The sequence below is a fragment of the Equus quagga genome, chromosome 3, assembly GCF_021613505.1.
Source record: "Equus quagga isolate Etosha38 chromosome 3, UCLA_HA_Equagga_1.0, whole genome shotgun sequence".
NCBI lineage: Eukaryota > Metazoa > Chordata > Mammalia > Perissodactyla > Equidae > Equus > Equus quagga.
This window is the reverse complement of record NC_060269.1, coordinates 31,203,126-31,223,957: the sequence shown is the minus strand read 5'-3', so window position 1 is coordinate 31,223,957 and position 20,832 is coordinate 31,203,126. Positions and strand designations below refer to the sequence as shown.

The window sequence follows — 20,832 nt, the reverse complement described above, 5'->3', positions numbered from 1 at the left end:
TCATCAAAACAGGTTGGAAAGCAGTCATAATACAAATTGTGGGTAAATAAGTCATATTTTTCCTTAGGGGCAAATGATAAATGGAAGTTTTATTCCTGATCATATTTATTTGACATAAAAATTTATTTGCTATTAATATATTGGCAAAATATATATGTAATATGTATGAATATACATGTAATATTCATTACATATATATACAATGAAGAATATGTCATCAAAGCAAAGATGCCACAATTGCAAGACTCTATAATACTTTTCCTCATTTATTACCAAGGTAATATAAGCTGTTAAAATTAATTTTTAGAAAAAGAGTCAAAAATCATCCGTAATTCACTACTTGGATGCAGCAAGTATTTTCCTTGTTGCAATTCAGTGTTTTAATTCTGCTCATACTGTAAAAAGTGTTAGCATTTAAATGGCAGTGGACACAGAGATCTCTTAAATTCCCCTTTTCAAGATTCTAGTATTAAAAATAAGATGTTGCTCCAGGTTTTCTAAAACCTGAAAAAAATAGCTGGTAAAGGCAAATAAACAAAAGAAACCAACATGGTGACAGGAACTCTAGTTGGGCAGAATAAGACAGGAGATGCGTGAAGGTTCTGGCTGAAGGGGAAGCAATGTGTTACTCCTGAATCAATGCATATTCATTGCTCAGGAACCCTCCAAAGTATATGCACATCACACACACACAGAAGGAAATGCTTTACTTCATCATATATTTAATCAAGAAAATAGTAGGCTAGCTGTATTAGATGTTAAACAGTTAACGATTACTTTTCCTCCCACCCAAGAATTGAAAAGTGTTCGGGGAGTAAATTATTTGAAAGGTCCAGGTTTCTCAAAAAAAGTTGCTGTCTGAAGGGCTGTGAAGTGATGCCTGCTCTTTCTTTTGATAAAATTTCTATCACAGGAAAGACAGAGCTGGGTTCCAAGAGGTAAATGCTGAATAAGTATTTGTTGTTGCTGATTAAGATTGCGTTTCTCCCACTGAAGCATTTTGAAAAGAGCAGATCTAATATTTTTCCCTTTACTTTCACCTTCTTCAATTTATTCACAGCTCCGAGGCGTGCGCACCTCTTAACCTCTCTGAAGTTCAATTTTCTCAACTGTAAAGCGAAAATAACAGCGCCTGTTCTGCTTAGCTCTTAGGGTGGTCATGAGATAAATGATTTACCTGTGCGATAACATGCCATTGCCTGCCAAGGCCTAGGGAAATGCATTGTATTACTTTAGTATTATTGCCATATGTTTTCTTTTTTAAGATATGTAAATTACATAATTCATTATGAGGATCAATGCTATCCCTTGAGATAAATGAGGAAACTGGATCTACCATACAATGAGTATCGAGAATTTTAAAGTTTGTGTAGACACAGAAAAGAACTTGTATTTCATTTAATTAAACATACAGGGTTAACCTTTTGACAAATAATGAGCATTTGTATATTAAATCACATAAGAATTTTGGAACTAGGTATCTTTTCTTTTCATAATTTTCACCTCACTGTGTTATGCTAACCCTTCCCCACACCCCGCCTTCCTCCTGCTGCTCAGAAGTGTCCTTCTCCCTCCGTCCCTCCTTATTTTCTTTTTTTAGATAATTTTTGAGACCTTCTATATCCTAGGTGCTCCAAATGGGAAGGTAAGTAGCAGTAGATCCTTAGGTCCTAGAGATCAGAGTCTAGTGGCAGATAAAAACATATTAACACATTTACAAAAAGTTGGAGAGAGAAAGATGGTAGAAGATAGGCTCTACTAATATGACTTCAACTCAAAATTTTATACACAGAACCTTCTGATGATGGGAAAAGAAGGAATAGAATGGGAACCGTGTGGTGAGTTGAGGAGGTTTAGGGGGACCACTCAGTCCAGGGGGTGTCACTGAGCACCTACTCTGCCTGGTTCATTGTGTTGCATGCTGGACACAAGAGGTGAACCACCCGGGGCTTCAAGGACTCCAAAGCCTGTTCAGGGCTCTAGAAAGACAAATGGCAGTTAAGTTCAACTTAGGGGTCTACACGGGATAGAGCAGGAGTCTCATGGTCATGGTGGGATTTCCAGAAGTAATTCTTAGATTTCAATGTGAATCGAGGTTAACCAGTCAAGAAAGACAATGAGGTGCCCTTTTGGACAGGAACACATTAGCTGACATTTGGGAAGGTGGGTGAGAGAGCGAGAGTGTGTGTATGTGGTTATTCTGAGTTGTTTACTTGTTTTGTTTTAAAGATGGTGAAAATTGATGTGTTTATATTCCAAAAGCCATCTGAGAGGCAGAGAGGAGATGACTGATAGAGCAGGGTCCTTACAAAGGAGAGTAGAGAATCAATTCCAGGGCACAGGTGGAGACAAGTCCTAGGCAGTATGCTCTTCTACTGACACTGCAAGGGGGCTGTAAAGGTGGACTTTACTTATTCAAGGGTGGGTGGGGCTGGGCGGCTTTTTGTTTGTTTGATTGTTTAAAATATCTTTCCAGCTCTATTGAGGTATAATTGACATATAGTATTGTATTAGTTTAAATGGTACAACATAATGATTTGATACATGTTTATATTGGGAAATGATTGCACAATAAATTTAATTAACATATATCACCTCACATAGTTACAATTTTTTTTTTCTTGTGACAAAAACTTTTAAGATCTACTCTCTTAGCAGCTAATTATATTTACCATGCTGTATGTTAAATCCCCAGAACGTATTTATCTTATAACTGGAACTTTGTATGGTTACACCACCTTCACCCATTTCCCCCACCCCCAACCTCCCAACTCGGGCAATGTCCAATCTGTTTTCTCTTTCTGTGAGTCTGGCTTTTTAAAACTCCACATATAAGTGACATCATACTGTCTTTCTCCATCTCATTTACTTCACTTAGCATAGTGCCCTCAAGGTCCATCCACGTTGTCAAAAATGGCCAGATTTCCTTCTTTTTAATGGCTGAATAGTATTCCATTGTGTGTGTATGTGTGTTTGTGTGTACCACATTTTCCTTATCCGTGCATCTGTCAATGAGCACTTAGGTTTTTTTCCGTATCTTGGATATTATAAATAATGCTGCAGTGAACATGAGGGTGCAGATATTTCTTTGAGATAGTGATTTTGTTTCCTTCAGATATTTACTCAAAAATGGAATTGCTGGATCATATGATAGTTCCATTTTTAAATTTTTGAAGAACTTCCATACTGTTTTCCACAGTGGGTAAACCAATTTACATTCCCACCAACAGTGCGACAAGGATGTCCTTTCCTCCACACCCTTGTCTGCACTTATCTCTTGTCTTTTTGATGATAGCCATTCTAACAGGTGTGAGGTGATATCTCCTTGTGGTTTTGATTTGCATTTCCCTGATGGTTAGTGATGCTGAGCACCTTTTCATGCACTGTTGGCCATTTGTATGTCTTTGGAAAAATATCTATTCAGTTCATCTGCCCCTTTTAAAGTTTTTTTTTTTTTTTTTTTTTTTCTGAGTTGTTTTAGTTCTTTATATGTTCTGGCTATTAACCTGGACTTTTTTTTTTTATCCTTAAAGTAGAATCATGTGCAAAGAGAAGCGAATGTGGAGGATGGACTGAGGATAGTGGTGAAAGTATCAAATAGGCACCAAAGAAAATGAGTAAAGGAGCTTATTAGCAACATCTTAAAAAATTAGGAAGAACTGTAGTCCTTGTGAGGGGCCAACCAAAGTTACAGTAGGAGTTTGCTTGGTTGTTGGATCACCATTGATCATTCTCTTGGGAATTCTTTGGTAGTCTTGATTCTAGGAAAAAAATGTCTTCTTGGTTTTTTCTTCCTGTGGATGCAAGAGTGTCATCTCAGTTTGTTTGTTTGTTTGTTTTTTGGTTTCCTTCCAAGGCAAAAAGAGTAGGGTAATAATGAAGATCTGTATCTTCCTCTTCATCTCCTTTCATATAATTTCTGAATTTCCTCTAGAACCCACTGTTTCCCAAAAGCATATAAGTGCTTTGTCTAAATTTACCATGATTACAAGGAAAATCTTTCCCACTCAGAAAAGTTACTTTTAACTCTCTCCTTCTAATATAATTTTACTCTATTTGCAAACAATAATCAGATTTGATTGTTATGTAACATTGTTATTGCTTTTCCTCAGCAACCACTTTCTGTTAAAAAGATGCCTTTGTCAAGAGATGGAAATTTTTTTTTTATAAAAAAAAAAAAATCACCAAAGTCATAACCATTTAAGATTATTTTCAAAGCTTTATCTAACTTTGAAAAGTTGAGTAAGTCCAAAGAAAATGTAACTAATTGAAAATGCCTTTGGAGACTGTGCTATTAAATGAATTGGAAACATAACTTTGTGTGCCACTTTTCTTAGTTAATTACATGTTAGAAAAGTTTCAGCACTGATTACAAGTCTAGCCAACTTTCTGAAATAATTCAGTGTTTTAAATTAATGCAATTGAGTTTCTGTGATATATAAAAATATTCTCTGATCACCTAGATTAGTTTAGGTTTGCACATAAGATTACAGTAGCTCCATTTTTAAAAATCTGTTTATCTAGTTTCTTATAGGGACTGTAGTTTTAACAATTACCTAACTTGAACAACTGCATTTAGATTCTTATAATAAATATTTGCAAATAAAGATATGTTAGTAAATTATTTGAATTCTAATCTGCTGATTCACGTAAAAACCTTTCTCTTTGAGGCCGAGAGAGAATCTCTATTAATTCTAAATCAATGTAAGATTGTTGTCTTTTAAACTTGTTTTGTTGGCAAAATTGATGGCAATCTGGATGATAATTATCTAGTCAATATGGAAGAGATTTAAACTAGAATGTTCACTGACCAAAAATTGCCTATTTGCTGAATTTTATTTATTAAATGATTGAGTGCTTTAAAGTCTTAATTTTCTGAAAGTTAGTAAACAATTAAACCCAGAGGAATATTGGGATTTTATGACAATCTGTCCAAAGAAATAGACTAATCTAGCATTCTTCTTCTTTTAGCTGGTAAAGATGACATATTGCTTTTCTTTCTCTACATCTCTACAGCAGATGCTTCCAGCAGCTGGGATTCCAAGATTAGTTTGTCCAAAACATGAAAGCATGTCATCCAACCCAAGGATTAAGTTGACCCAGTTTTTGTGGCTTCCAGTAATTATACTATTCTCTATAACACTGTGATTTAACTTCAGCATTACTACACTGATGGAGTGGGACTAAATCTGCCTACCCTCATTCAAAAAATTATTTTTAAAAAAAGATATAAACTTCTGATCCTTTGTATTCTGATCCATTCCAGCAAAGTGAAGAACTAGGAAAACTGTTGCTATTTTTTAGCCATATTTCAAACCCATTTTGTAGTTGAACTACATTTCTATATCAGGCAATATTTCCTCATCCAAATTATCCAATTAATTCCCTTTTTCATGTTGCAAATGTAAATTTTATTTTATTTTTGAGGAAGATTAGCCCTGAGCTAACTGCTACCAATTCTCTTTTCACTGAGCAAGACTGGCCTTGAGCTAACATCCATGCCCATCCTCCTCTACTTTATATGTGGGACACCTACCACAGCATATCATCCAAGAGGTACCATGTCCGCACCCAGGATCTGAACCGGTGAACCCCGGGCCACCGAATTGAAACATACGCACTTAACCGCTGTGCCACCGGGCCGGCCCCTAAATCAAATTTTAATTTTAATTTCCATTCTTAAGCTATGAGAACATTTGCTATGCCTTATTATGGTAAAATGTATTTATGTCACATAAGCACAATACATGATCTACATTAATCCATAATAATTTTTAATAATTTTATAGATTATAGAAACAATAGCACAATTCACGATAGTATTTATGTCAGGCATCCTCTTAATAAAGTGCATATATAACCTGAAAGACAATTGTGGTTTCTTTGTAATTCAATATTTCCAAAGATGCCTTTTGGAATAAGATTTACATGAACCACTTTCTGATATGCTCTTTCCCAACATCTCACAGTTCATTTTGTACTACACTTTTCTCTAATGATGTCTAGAACAAATCTGAATGCTTAAGCTTGACAAGAGTATTGATAGAGCTATTTATATTGCCGTAATTGGTAGCAGTGAGCACAGATAGTTGCAAAATATTACTAACTGTTGAGGACAAAACATATTTCATCAGATACCTCCACAGGCAATCTTCACTGATCTGTATTCCCAACTTCTCTTGTTAGCTTCTGTCTCCATCTTAGACCTTAGCTCTAGGGAAAATAGTTCAGGCTGTGCATAATGCAGAGGTACCTATGCAAATTAATATTAAAAAAAAATTCTGTTCACTTTTCTGACTGGCTAGAATTATCCTATGTGAAACCACTGACCTGATCTTAATAAGAAGGAAATAAATCATTCTCATTCTTTAGAGGTAATTAATTCTTATAGACACCTAATTACTAACCTACAATTTAACTTTTCTAAAGAAATACCTTATAGCTTAGTTACCTAAATGAGTAAAATGTCCACTAAAATATACCCATTTATTTCCAATTTTTATCTTATAGATATACCTATCCAGAGATAGATATATAGATAGATACACATGTTTGTATATATATACATACATACTGCATTCAACTCCAAAACATTTTGTATAATAAAGCATTATTCTTGCATCCAGTGATCACACAGCCTTATGAACACTGAATTATATTGGTTGTTTACATGTCTGTTTCATCCATGTATTCATGAACTTTATAATCTACTAAAGGGCAAAGACAATGTCGTGGTCACTTTTATATTCCCACAGATAGCAGAGCACTTGCCCATAAAAGGTATTAAATACTCATTTGTAGAATAAATTAATGACTTTGAAATGTGCCCTCAAATTATTATTTTTATTTACCTTCTTATTTTGAAAATCAGAATATTTAAATTTAATATAACTTTGCACTATGTCAAGTACCTTTTACCCCAACTGGAATTCATGAATTCTTTTGAGGATTTTGTTTCTCTCTTCCAGTCAAAAGTACCCAGTTATATTCCTCTCTCCTTAGTGCCTATTCCCTAGTGTCATGGTCACCTCTCAGATGACTATTCAAGTCACCTGAAAAATATTTACAAACATAGAAAGCAGTAAAATTCAAAATGGACAGAGAACATCAGAGATGGCCAAAGCTAAAAACATGATCAATTAAGCCCTCTAGAAGCTTCCAGAAACACAGTGGTGGCAATTTTAACTTTATTTGATTATTCATGCACCGATCACAAAGATCCTAGTTACACAGAAATAATTTTAGATGTTTCCCAGCAAGTAGAAATTGGAGGAAATTTTTCCCTTTGTCTCAGCTTTTTCTTTTTCATCCCTAAGTCACACATAATAAGGTTGTCTGATTTTGATAATCTTATACTGAGGAGGGGGGCATTGACAGCACCCACTCTCCCCATCAGAAAGGGCAGGCAAAACAGGGAGAATTAGGCCAGTTGTTCCCTATATGGCAACTGAGTGTGTTCTATCATCTGTGTTCTTGATGGATGGGAAACATTCCTGAACTTCTCCAGTCCATTTCACCCAGGAGAAATATGCTTTGAATACTTATCTGATATTACAGTCCGCCAAAGGTGATTAAGCAAAGTTCATGACTGTCCATTAAAATGCACAAATGTTCTATTAAAGAAAAGAAACCCCAAATGAGATCTTTATGTGCATGCATATTCATGAAATCTTGCCAATTTCTAGATTTTCCCACATGCAGTTAATACATTCACCTTCAATCTCATTTTACAGCACCTAGCACAGTGTGTGTGTGTGGGCGGGGTGCTTTTTCGGTGAGGAAGATTGACCCTGAGCTAACGTCTGTTGCCAATCTTCCTCTTTGTGCTTGAGGAAGATTGTCACTGAGCTAACATCTGTGCCAATCTTCCTCTATTTTATGTGGGATGCCACCACAGGGTGGCCTGGTGAGCAGTGCTAGGTTCATGCCTGGGATCCGAACCTGTGAAACCTGGGCCGCTGAAGTGGAGCACGTGAACTTAACCACTATGCCACCAGGCCAGCCCCCCAACACAGTGGTTTTTTTTTTTTTTTTTTAAAGACTGGCACCTGAGCTAACAACTGTTGCCAATCTTCTTTTTTTTTTCTGCCTTATCTCCTCAAACCCCCCCATACATAGCTGCATATCTTAGTTGCAGGTCCTTCTAGTTGTGGGATGTGGGACGCCACCTCAACGTGGCCTGACAAGCAGTGCCATGTCCACACCCAGGATCCGAACCCTGGGCCGCCGCAGCGGAGTGTGTGAACTTAATCACTTGGCCACAGAGCTGGCCCCTAGCACAGTGTTTTAAACATACTTGTTCAATGTGTTTTTCAGAGTTAATGTAGGAAGAAGGGAATGGACGGATTTCCTGAAAGACCAGTTCATTATACAATTCAAACCAGTGTTTTTAACAAAGATATTTTATTTTTATTAATGTAAAGGTGATTTTCCCGTGATTTTATATTGGTTACCATCATTTCCCTTGGCTACTTCCCTGGCCTTTACAATGCCTGGTTCAGTGTCAGATATTTTGATGTGCTTGTGTATAATGTATCTGCAAACTTGCATACACACACTTTAGAAATTTATGATTACATTCAAATCAAGTGCCTTAAGCTTTAATACATTCTAATATGAATAATGAGACATTATTTCCTAAATAGAAATTTTTGAATCAAAATTTAATGAATAGTTAAAAGAAATGCTGAGGTATATACACGCAGACTATTGACTTGATATATGCTGGTACGTTTAGTTAAAAAAAAAATTAATCCTGGAAATTGATGGTATGCAGTACACTAACTGATAATGTATAGTTCAACCAGTTGTGTAGCTGTCTAATGGTATGCAGATAATATCCAGTTACCAATTTAAAATTAAAAGCTTTAGTCCATCAGTGGATTGTTTTTACTTGTTATTAAACAAATGCTTTATTTAATATTTCACTGAATTGAAAGCTGTAGCACGATGTGGCATTTATTAGGGTAAACTCAGCCTTTCAGAGTATGAGGTTAGTTCTAACTTTAATTTGAAGGCACATGTGATAATACTTCTTATATTTATGTTTTAATTTCTTTTTACTCCCGAATAGCAGATTATTAAGTCAATCAACAGATGTTAATTAAGCATCAATGATGTACAGCAATGCTATAGGTAACTTGGGGGGAAAACAAATTAAGTATAAAATATGGCTTCTTACCTCAACAACCATATCACCTTATTTAAGTGAATGGCCAGCACTCATAAAACAAGCAGAGATATTGAAAGATGTTCCCAGAATGGAGGTAATTGTGTAATACACACTAAAAATGTTGAAAAGATTCAGAGAGAAGTTATATGAGGCTTCGAGAAGGTGAAAAAATCATCCCTTCCTTCTTTTATTCATTTTTTCATTCTTTTATTTATCTATCAACTCATGAGTACTAAGATCTGGGAATAAAGGGATTAATAAGTAATAGTCATTTTTTCATAGAGCCCACTGTCTATTACAAAGAAAAAACATGTTAAGTAGAGAGAAAGCAGCATGAACAGTTCTTGGAGATGGTGAGACTTGAAAGGGTAAGAACTTGGATTGACGGAAGATAAGGGAGAAGGCATTCTAAGCATAAAAAGCAGCATGTGTCAAGATAGAAATATTAGTTCCTCCAAGGTTTCCATTCTCTTTGATGTTCAGCACTGAGAAGGCATGTAGCGAGTGCCCAGAAAATATATCTTGAGCTAATTAACAGTATGTTTCTAGGACAGCAAGGAGACTGACCTGGATGAAGTTTTTATTTTGAAGACTAATGAGAAATCAAGAGAATTATCTAGGTCAGCCCAACTACAGAGACGCCTCTAGGCTGAGAGAAGAATAAAAATACTTGCTGGGTACTAAACCTGCTGTTGATCAGAGGAGTGATGACATGGGCATGGTGATCGATGAAGATGAACGTGGCAGTCATAGGTAGATCTCATTGTCTGGCAGCTAACAGTATAGGCCTGGGAAAGATCCAAACCAGGGAAGTAAGGAGAGGTCAATACTGGAGAAACAGTGGCTGACTACGTGAATCCACGTGTGTGACTAGGGACTGAATTTCAGCGTGAGGCCTGTGGTGTGGTTAGGTAGGTGAGGTTAAGCAGGATCAATAGGCCTAAGCAAAGAATCTCATTTAATTGCGTGTGTGCAAATATGTGTGTATTACGTAGCTTGGGCCATACATGTGCCAGTTTGTGTCATAGAGTATTTTAAGTGCAACTGTTTCACCTAACAGTCTGAGTAAAGTTAGGATTCAGAGAGAAGAGCTATTAAGCGATGGAAAAAACAAAGGTTTGCAGTGTTGAGGAACCAGGTCAGTAAAGTGCAAATTGCTCTCAGTCCACTCAAGGATAAACAGAAGCTTCTTTTTAAAGATGTTATTGGCCTTGTTAATTCCCTGGCTGGTTCTAATCAAAGTCCTCAGAAATTGGTAATGACAAGTGGGAAAATGTATATGGAGATATAGTTATGACAGGCCTACTTCAGACCTCCATGTCAGCTCTGGTTTAGTCTTCACATTCTTGCCAACCAAAAATCGGCCCTAGAACAGTTGATCAGCTCAGCATTGCTGAACTTTTTTTTTTTTTTTCAAGTTAATTGCTGATCCAAAGTAGTCAGGATTTCTCTTGATGCTACCAGGCTCATAAATGTGTGGCATGCTGAGTAAGCACCATGTCTTCTGCCCTCATGGCTCACTCTGCCAGGTGTAATGTGCCCCTGGCTACTCACTGCTACATCCATCAAATTTTTACATCTATTGCACTGGGGTTGACCTACGTGTTAGCTGAGGTCCTTACCCAGAAATAAATAAAGACCAAGATCAGCACCTGACTTAGAATGGAATAAATATTACTGCTAGTTCCCCACTGATTTTGTGCCCTCATTGCTGAGAAAAAGTTTATAGCCACTTCACCTCCAAGAAATTGGGTTGTCAGAAGTTTCCATTAAGGTCAAGGAGACCAGTTAGGCTCCATTTACTAAAGGTTAGACTTTAGCCCACCAATCTTTCATTGCTTCTTTCATACAGCAGAAGACATAGCAGTGTGATTGATACTATTTTCAGGGGAAACTGCCTGGCAATCTGTTTTTCTGATAAGTTGTTGTTTTGTTTCTAAACCTCTCCTGTAGCTAAGGAACTACACAGGATCTGGAGCTGTTCATACTTGCCTGGCCTGAAAAGGGGAGGGGCTGGAAGCACCAGATACTGCAGCCACATTCTTTTGCTTCCATTGTTTTCTCCTCCCTAATCAGCCTTTCCTCTTCATGAGAACATTTGGAAACAAATCGTGTGATTTTGGTAGGGAACAAAGTGGAGTAGGTCCCAGCCATACCAGCAGTCTAAGCAAAAAGAATTTCCTGTGTGGACCAGCCTAGTGAGTAAAAATCATCAGACTAAGAGAATTGTTGCTGGTTATTTTCCTCTGTGTGTATGTTTTCAGAGAAATATTATGGAAAGTGGCTTGTTTAGGAGAGAAATCAGATATTTAAGGCTCCCCTTCAAGAAACTTGTCTACCTATTTTTAGCATCCTAGTTCCAAAATAATTATCTTGCCCCTCCCCCCGATCTCCTAGCAGTTGAATTATCGTCTTCCTTGCAACCCACTCCTTGTTTTATATACCAGTCACGTGAATGGATTTTGGGCCTTGATACTGACATTGCTCTTTATTAATGTTGGCTGCTTATGTCCTTTGACCGAAGCCAAATGACCCTTTAGCCAAGTTATTGCTCCATCCCTGATTATATGACACCCTTTATTTTAGACTTACGAGTATATGTAACCATCTTGTCCTTTTTATAGAGTCATCTCTTAGTCCTGAACCTGCCAGATAACTGCCAAAATCTGTCTTAGACAACTGAAACCTAATCTTGCTCCTGTAGATGGCACACATCTCTACCTAAACCTTCCCAGGCTCTGTCTCCTGACCTTCTTCTGCCTAGTTTGTCCCCAGAGTTCCAGTGATTTCACGAAAAAGAATTCCTACTGTGAACCACAGTTCTGTGGGAAATCATAGGGGAAGAATCAAGTCTTTGGAGTCAATTAGAATTTCTGCTCCAGTTAGACCATTTTAATGTTGAATATTATTCAACGTCTCTTACCTGAAATCTTCTCATCTCTAAAAACTGAGTCAAAGGGCCAGCCTGGTGGTGTAGTGGGTAAGTTTGTGTTCCCTCCTTCAGTGGCCCAGATTGTATGGGTTGGGATCCTGAGCACAGACCTACACACTGCTCATCAAGCCGTGCTGTGACAGCATCCTGCATACAAAATGGAGGAAGATTGACACAAGTGTTAGCTTGGTGACAATCTTCCTGAAACAAAAAGAGGGAGACTGACAAGGGATGGTAGCTCACGGCCAAGCTTCCCATGCCCCCCCAAAATACTGAATCAATAATATTAATTTGTGTGGTGTTTTTTGAGGTTAAATTAGCTAATGTTCATATCCAAGGTGACTATACATAGCAGCCCTCGATCTCTGTCTGGGTTGGAGTCATCTCTCTCCTCTTCCCTCCTTTGCTCACCCCTTTTCTCTCTGTCTTTCTTCCAGGCCTTGCACAATATAGTGCAAATAACTCATAGTCTAGTAGTAGAGACAGAAGTGCAAATCAATAACTTGAATCTACTTTGTAGATGCCATAAAAGAGAAGGAAGCAATGACCAGCAAAGTTCAGCGTTCCCTCACCACCAGGCAGGATCTCCTCTCCAAAAGATAAAGAACAGAATTAGTCTGCTCAGAGTCTGCTGCTGGGTGTGCCTTCAATAAAATATTTGATTATACATTAATTGTATGTTAATGTTACAGAAGAAACTGCTCAATTTCTCACCCCCAAAAAACAGCCTCCCTGCTTGTGTGTCCTCTAAGCATTTAATGACTTAAATGTTTTTCTACTGTTTACCTCCTCTCTTTACTATATGGTTGTTGGTCTTGGTCACTGAACATGCTTCACTCTGCTCCTCATGTCAATAAAGATCTCTCTACTGTCTGCAAAGGCTACGTTTTCTACCAGTAGAATCCTATAACTCAGGTATCTATAGAGGAAGAAGAACAATATATAGGTATAGAATGTAAAATTATCCTTTTAAATAACCTTCTGTTCAACACTTCAGAGATGTGGTTAAGAGCAGTTGATCCACCCCTTATATTACTTTACACAAGACAGGCAGTGTGCAATGCTACTTGATCTTTCATCAAAATATAAAGTTCCTCTCAACATGGGCAGCAGGAAGAGAGTTGAAAACTTACTTCATGTACAAAGCTAATATGGAAAATTAGGAGCAATCCTCTCCCCTTTTTTCCCCTCAATAGCAGAGTTTATTTCCAGTATTAGCTGAAGAATTGTCTCATTTTTCAATTTAATAGCCTTAAAGATGCAGTTGGTGGTGGTGATTAAGGCATATTCAGCATGGGGCCATTTAGTTTGTTGCGGTCTGGAATGTGAGCGCCTTACCAAATTGCAGTATGAGTGATGTCAGGACCTCAGCTGGCTTACCTTTCCGCAGTGTTTCCTCCTGGAAGAGGTGAGCTTTCTTAGGTCTCCTGGCTCATGGCTCAGAGGTGCCTCCACTTCATTTTCTCAGACGACAAGCAGAGGATGATGTAATCTGTGGATGTGATTGGTGTCTTAATTTCCCTTTTAGTTAAAAGCAGAAGGGAAGTGCTTTTAATTCTTTGAGGGGAAAGATCTAATTTTATGGGAAAAATTGTTATGATTATTTGTGATTAATGGCATATTTCACACTCAAGATTACAGGGTGATGAAAACAAGCTTGATTCATTAGGAAAGCCAACAGGGACAGGATGTGATTTTGCCAAATTGTAATAATTCTACCAAGCACTTTCATAGAAACCATGTCATTTGGCTCCACTGCAGTATGGTGAGGATGGCAGGGCATGAATCATCATTCTAAATTGTAGAGGACCCCACTGTTAATTGCCCAGAAATGTGGTGGTTCTCCCCGGGTATCATAGGCAGCGTATCACATAAGTGGACCTCACATTGACCTTTTCTAACTTTGAATGTACTCTTTTTCTACTAAATCCTATTTGCCCCTCAGCTAGAGTAGGCATGTCAGTACATTTCCATATTTGTTTCAATGTGGTTGAATTATTCAACTAACTTAATCTTTACAAGCACCCATCAGATAATCTAAATTCTACTATCGTTCTTTCCTTCTAGATTTATCCTAACCAAAATTAGTTTATATGTTTATAAACTAGCAAAATTAACTTATGTAAAAAATATACATTTGGGAAAAAAATATATAAACCACTAAGGAAGTACTTTAGTTGTCTATTATCTTTGCACTAAGTGCTACTCTAGGTTCCTGAAATTGCTCTATTACAGGGAAAGCATCTACCAAAAGATTGCTTTATGTCGAGATGAGGAAATGCACCATAAATCCATTTGGTTTTTCTGCAATAGTATATTAATCAGAGTTCTCCAGAAAAACAGAGCCAATAGGATATGTGTGTATATATATATGTATATGCACATATCATATATATGTGTATAAATCATATATATGTGTATATATGTGTATAAATCATATATATGTATATATATATGTATGTGTGTGTGTGTATATATATATATATATGAAGAGACTTATTAGAAGGAATTAGCTCACACAATTTTGTATGCTTAGAAGTCCCATGATCTGCCATCTGCAAGCTGGAGACCCAGGAAAGCCGGTGGTGTAGTTCAACCTGAGTCTGAAGGTCTGAGAACCAGAGGAGCCAGCAGTGTAGATTCCAGTCCAGGACTAAAAGCCTGAGAACCAGGAGCACTGGGGGCAGGAAAAGATTGTTGTGTCCGCTGAAGCAGTCAAGGGGGAAGGGTGGAATTTTTCTTTCCCAGGCCTTTTTGTTCTCCCCAGGCCATCAATGGATTAGATGATGCCCACCCTCACTGAGGAGGGCAGATCTGCTTTACTGAGTCCACAGATTCAAATGCTAATTTTATCTGGAAACAAACACACCCATAAATAATGTTTAGCCAAATATCTGGGCACCCTGTGATCCAGTCAAATTGATACATAAAATTAACCATCACAGATGGGGAGTCAGGGCTTACACGTAAATGATGTGGGAAGAGGAGCCAGAAGAGAAGCCAAGGTTAACATCATGATATCGATGACTATATTTAAAATTTTTATTTAAAAAATAGAAAATTTTGTGAATCAAAGAACTCAGTATTGGGTATTGCCCTAAACAAAAATGGATAGTAATCAGAACTAGGAAGATTAGTGACAAAGAGGTCCGTTAGTGGTAGAGGCTGCTTCCTAGGAAATAAATCAGCCAAAATGACTTGTTGTGTAGCTGAAGCATATAGTATTGAGTAGAAGCTCTCAGAGTTAGTGTGGTCAGAAGCACCTGGGACGCGTGTCAGCATTTCAATTTAGAGGGCCTTCTTCCCAATGGTTCCGATTGACTTGATGGCACCCAAGGACCTACATTTTAATTCTCTAGATCATTCTATTAGAGGTGATCTGAAGATCGCAATTTAAGAATGTCTGATGCCTAGAGTAGTCAAAATCATAGAGACAGAAAGTAAAATGATGTTGCCAGGAGCTGGGGGAGGGAAGAATGAGGAATTCAAGTTTAAAGGGTATAAAGTTTCAGTTTGGGAAGATGAAAAAATTCTGGAGGTGGATGGTGGTAATGACTGCACAACAATGTAAGTGTACTTAGTGCTCCTGAACTGTGCACTTAAAAATGATTAAAATGGCAAACTTCACGCTATGTACATCTTATCACAGTAAAAAGAAAAACAAAAATTCTAATGCAAGTGGTGGACATTCTTTAAAAATATTGATGTGTCTTTGCTTTCTTACTAAGTATTGATAAGGAAAATAGATATGTCATAATTTGTGCTCAATTATGGATTAATATTGTATGGTAGTTCATCATTGCTTTTATGACAGAGAAAAAAATGGGCTAAATAAAAAGATTTATAATACTTAAATTTTACTTTATTAAGAGAAAATAGATTTCTTGTATATCCATAGTCTGGCCAGATTAATGGAAGTAGTAGAGTGAGTCACTCAGTTTGCATTCTTAGGATTGCTTCTCTGCCTGCTTCTCCAAAATGGATTCATCAGATTTTGCCTTATCTTGTTTCTGCAATAACAATGCGTAGTGATACTCATGCTCTTTTCAGGATAGGGTGTGGGCCAATGTGGGGAAGAGCCTGAACTGCATTATTGCCATGGTGGATAAACTGATTGAAAGAGATGGTGGCAGTGGCGGCAGCAGCAGCAGCAAAAATGAAGAAAAGGACCCGTCTCTAGTGGACTCCATCATAACTCATCCAAGGGGTAAGGAGTCATTTTTTCCCAATCATTGACTGAGTAAACAAAATGAGAAAGTCATGATAAAATGAGATAGAAAAGAGGAGTCAATAGTGCCTTTGATGAAAGTGCTGATAGCATGCTTTTCCAATGCTCTGGCTTGGGTGATGGAAGGCTATTTATCAAATTGCATTCAGTTGTGTTTTCAGAACTGCTTGCGATGCTCATTTATTTTTCCTTTTGCCACATAAAAACCTTCTTGAAAGAAGAACAGTGTTTTCTGTTAAAGACTCTGACATAATTTAATCTACTGGTACACATTTCTCCAAAATTTTATTAGGAAGAAAAACAAGCCTCTGCTCTTAAAACTCTTAGAAAATTTGAGAGTTATTAGGACACAGTATCGCATCATAGTTCCCAAAAAGAATGCAATATGATAAAATGCTTTTTCCTTCTTCAGGGGGATGTTTTTATGAATTATCTCAAAAACGCATAAGAAGCTTTGATTCCATAAAGGACAATATTTTTGTGCACTAGTCCAAAGACATATTAGTAAGTCTGGATTTTCACGAATGCACGTATACACACACGTGGGTATATATGCATACATATGGGAGTGTGTATGTGTATATCGACAGACAGACAGATAGATATAGGTAGATACTTTCAAATGTATGGCTTATTACAAGGTTGACTACAAAATACGATAATCAGAATTTTAACTACAGTTGTGACCCTAAAAATGGCTTTTTTTGTTGAAATTTTTTTGTTAATTTGATTAATTTTGATAACAAAAACCAAGACAAACATCTGCATTTCTTTATGATAGTAAGAATGCTGTAAGAGTTGTCCTGGCCCCTTTGCTAGATATTCTAAGTGGAAAGAATAAACAGTGTCATCCTTCCCTCTTCTTCTGAAATCTGCTTTTCTTACTACTTTAAGAAAATGAGTCATAAGGAAATATGGACACTTATAAAATTAAATTTATGTTTTCCTGATTTTTCATTACTCACATTTTCATCAGGAGTTTAATTATGTGAAACATCAATCTTTCATCACTTGATTAATAGTAGAACCATTTCTAAATCATATTTGTAAACCTTGGCTTTCTGAAGTGTTCTTAGTGTAGATAGTCCTCATCCTCTGTAGAACATTCGCATGGGTGGAAAGTTTACACTAATGTTCTTTATGTTCATTCCTACTGGGTCTAATTGTCTATGGGGATCTTCTTTCTTAATAATATCCGTTTTATTAGTTAATGAATCTAGTCCACTTCCATAACTTTAAATGAATCAAAATGAAAGCTTGTCATAACTTATGTCATAAAGAAATAGTATACTTCAATTTTCTTTAATTGAACCTTTATCGACTATCAACTATGAGCCAGAGACATGCTGTGCTCTGAAAAATGAGATAAGGGGGCAGAATCCAGTTTAGTGACTTGTTCTGTCCATTGATGGGTTTTCAAGCTTAATATTTTTTAGCAGAAATGAGATAAGGGATACTGAATTTGGCTACCTCTTCTGTTTTGATGTTCCTGAAAACTTCTCATTGACAAGAACAGAGTTTTAAAATATTTGAAATTGTACATTTTATTTGTCTTGTATTTTATTGGAAGATAGCGTTTATGCAAACAAAATTACTTCTTAAAAAGTAAAAATATTTGGTAGGTAAATCATCTGTAAAATTAGATGAATTGCTTTCATTTTTATGTGAGACGTTGTTTGGATACAGTCTAAAACTAAACAGAAATTGCTGCCGATGTGGAAGTCACAACTAGATCAAATTAGAGTCAATATTTGACATAGTGCCCTCTAATTGATTTTATTACTTTGATTTATTATCCATCTTTACTTCATCCATTCTTTTTTTGTGTTATAAACATTTTTAGGACATAAGAAACTATTTAAATGTGTAAAAGAAAATGTATACTTGGGTCTGAAAATTATTTACTATAGTATCGTCAAATAATTTTAAAGTTAAAGCTTTTGTTAACATTTTACTTGTCAGACAATTGTATATAGAGTGCCTGTTTTCGAGAAGATATTGCTACATAAAAGAGCATGTTAACATGTATAAATAGATGTTTTACAAATGAATCTGTGCTCAAGTATATTTAAAATCTATTATGGATATTGTATGTCAGAGTGGAATTGATTAACTCAATTATTTAATAAAAATTTACTTTTATTGTATAATAAAATATTAATGCTTATTTTTATTATTTAATAAAAATAAAAATTATTACATTGTTATTATACATTACATTAGTATATTATTATATTATATTATTATTATATAAAAATAATAATTATTTTTATATAGTCTTCTAAAGTTAAGAAAAAAGCACTTTTGGTATCTACCCTGATTTTTTTCACATAAAGCAATGCAGTAGAGAAATTAATAGTGGCTTTTTGAAGTAATATAAAGCATATGAATAACCTAAAGTCGTGTATTTACCTATGTTATCCCCCAAACTATCTCAGATAAAGATATTGGAGATATACATCCATTGATGACACATACTCCAATTTACTTGTATTTTTAAATTTTATTAAGAAAGTAATAATTTAGAAAATTCGTTAAGAAAAACAAATACAATTACATATGATTTTTATTTTCTTATTTCAATTAGACATAAACATTTTGAACATATCTTGTATTTATACACACACACACTCACACACACACACACACACACACACATACTGTAACCAAACTGGAGTACACATTATAAATACAAATGTTCTTCTTAATATTCTGCATACCATTATATTATGAATATTTCCTGATAAATATTCTCTGGAAATGAGATTATAATGACTGTAAACTAACTCATCAAAAGACAAACCACTCTTTCAAATATTTAATTATTATAATAATACTGCAATTAACACAGAAGTATCTTTGAGCATTTAAGTCTTTAACTACATCTCAGATATTTTCCCCTAAGTGAGATTGCTAACAGTAGAATTATTTTATAAGGAAGAGTTATCCCTTCTCTCCCGTGTATTTATTTATACAATTATTTGTTTATATCACTGTGGACTCATGAATATTTATTTTACTCTTTGGTCTATAATCCAATACCATTATTGTTTATTTGGGGTTCAAATTGTTCTAGAGATAGCCACTGGGAGCTCTTTCAGGTTCATTTCAGTGGCCTTCATACAGGTTTCCCCACCACAGGCTATTTACTCCCTTATTTTCTTTCTTACTCTTTTTACTCATTCCCTTACCCTCTGGCACCATGAAGCACTCCAGGCTCATCTCTGTTTTCCCTGCCTCAGCCCTAGGTTCAGCCATTTTCTAAGGAATCCTGGTTTCTTTTATTGGCAATAGCATTTAGAAACCAACATTTGCGTGGGTAGGAACATTTTGATGGTTCTTTTTAACATTAGGTACTGTCATCAACAGTATCTACAAACACCCTTTTAACTATAGCCTTACGAACCTTAAATATTTTCACTGCTTTCATGCCACTTTGGATGAAAAATTGTAATTTCTGGTTATTTGTGAAGTTTGATATGATGTAACAATACTATATTTTAAAATATTATTTTTGATAATAAAATCCATTTCTTCAATAGCCCCCAAATTTATGGGCTAGATTATTCACTAACCCATAGCTAGGGTGGGATGCATTTCATTGTACTTTTTACAATTAATAAATGAAGTGATTCAGTGAATGATTTGAGTAATCTAGAACTTGTTGAAAGGTATGATGTGATAACTACTGATAGGCAAGTTAGCACATCATTTATTATTATTTATTATTTTTCCTCATGTTGCATCAGTTTTGTTTTCTTTTCTTTATATATTAACTTCTGTAAACATTTTTAACCAATTTCTGGAATTTTTATTGTGTTCGTATGTTTTGTCTACTGTGTTTTATATTGGGATACATTTTGAAATCTTATACGGTAAGTCAACCCTATGACAGTCAGTTTTTCTTTCTTTGTCACCATCTTTTGTTTGTACATTGTAACTGTAATTTGTGTTTGTTTTGCTGGTATATATATAAAATGTTTAAACAGATGGTCTTCTGAAATGTCACTACCATCATCCATTTTTTTTATGTTCTTCTATAACCTGCAGATATTTTTCTTTTAAAGTTGCAGATTTTCTTTCTACAATGTATTAATTTAATAATGTTTTAAATCTGTAGTTTTGAAGGTTTTTTGTTTTAGATCCAGAATTTTACAATATATCTTACTTCATCAGTTTCTTTTCAAGAGTAATACAAATAGTATTGAGAGAAAAACTTTTTCTGCTGTTCTGAACAAATATAGTACAATAACTACTCAAAACTTTCAAGGCTTTTCTATATTTACATATTTTCTTAATGAACAAGATTGTCTTTTTATTTTCCATACACTTAAACATACTTACAAGCATCCACTGTGTGTGTGGTACCACATGCATTCAATTTCATAATAAATCGAGGACTCAAGGATAAAATCAGTGACTATTGGAGTCTTAGATTTTGATGTGTCACTAAAGAATATGTAGTTAAAGCTCCTAAATTCTGTTAGGAAGCTTACCTAT

The 20,832-nt window shown here is 35.7% G+C and overlaps 1 protein-coding gene across 2 annotated transcripts in view; it reads left to right on the top strand.

Annotated features, from left to right (window-relative positions):
- Nucleotides 1-20,832, top strand: part of INPP4B (inositol polyphosphate-4-phosphatase type II B) — a 749,608-nt gene that overhangs the window by 628,672 nt on the left and 100,104 nt on the right. For both annotated transcript variants that reach the window (XM_046657053.1, XM_046657054.1), the window contains one exon: nt 16,155-16,311. In XM_046657053.1, the coding sequence (XP_046513009.1) occupies nt 16,155-16,311 (157 nt within the window). The remainder of the gene's footprint in view (nt 1-16,154; nt 16,312-20,832) is intronic.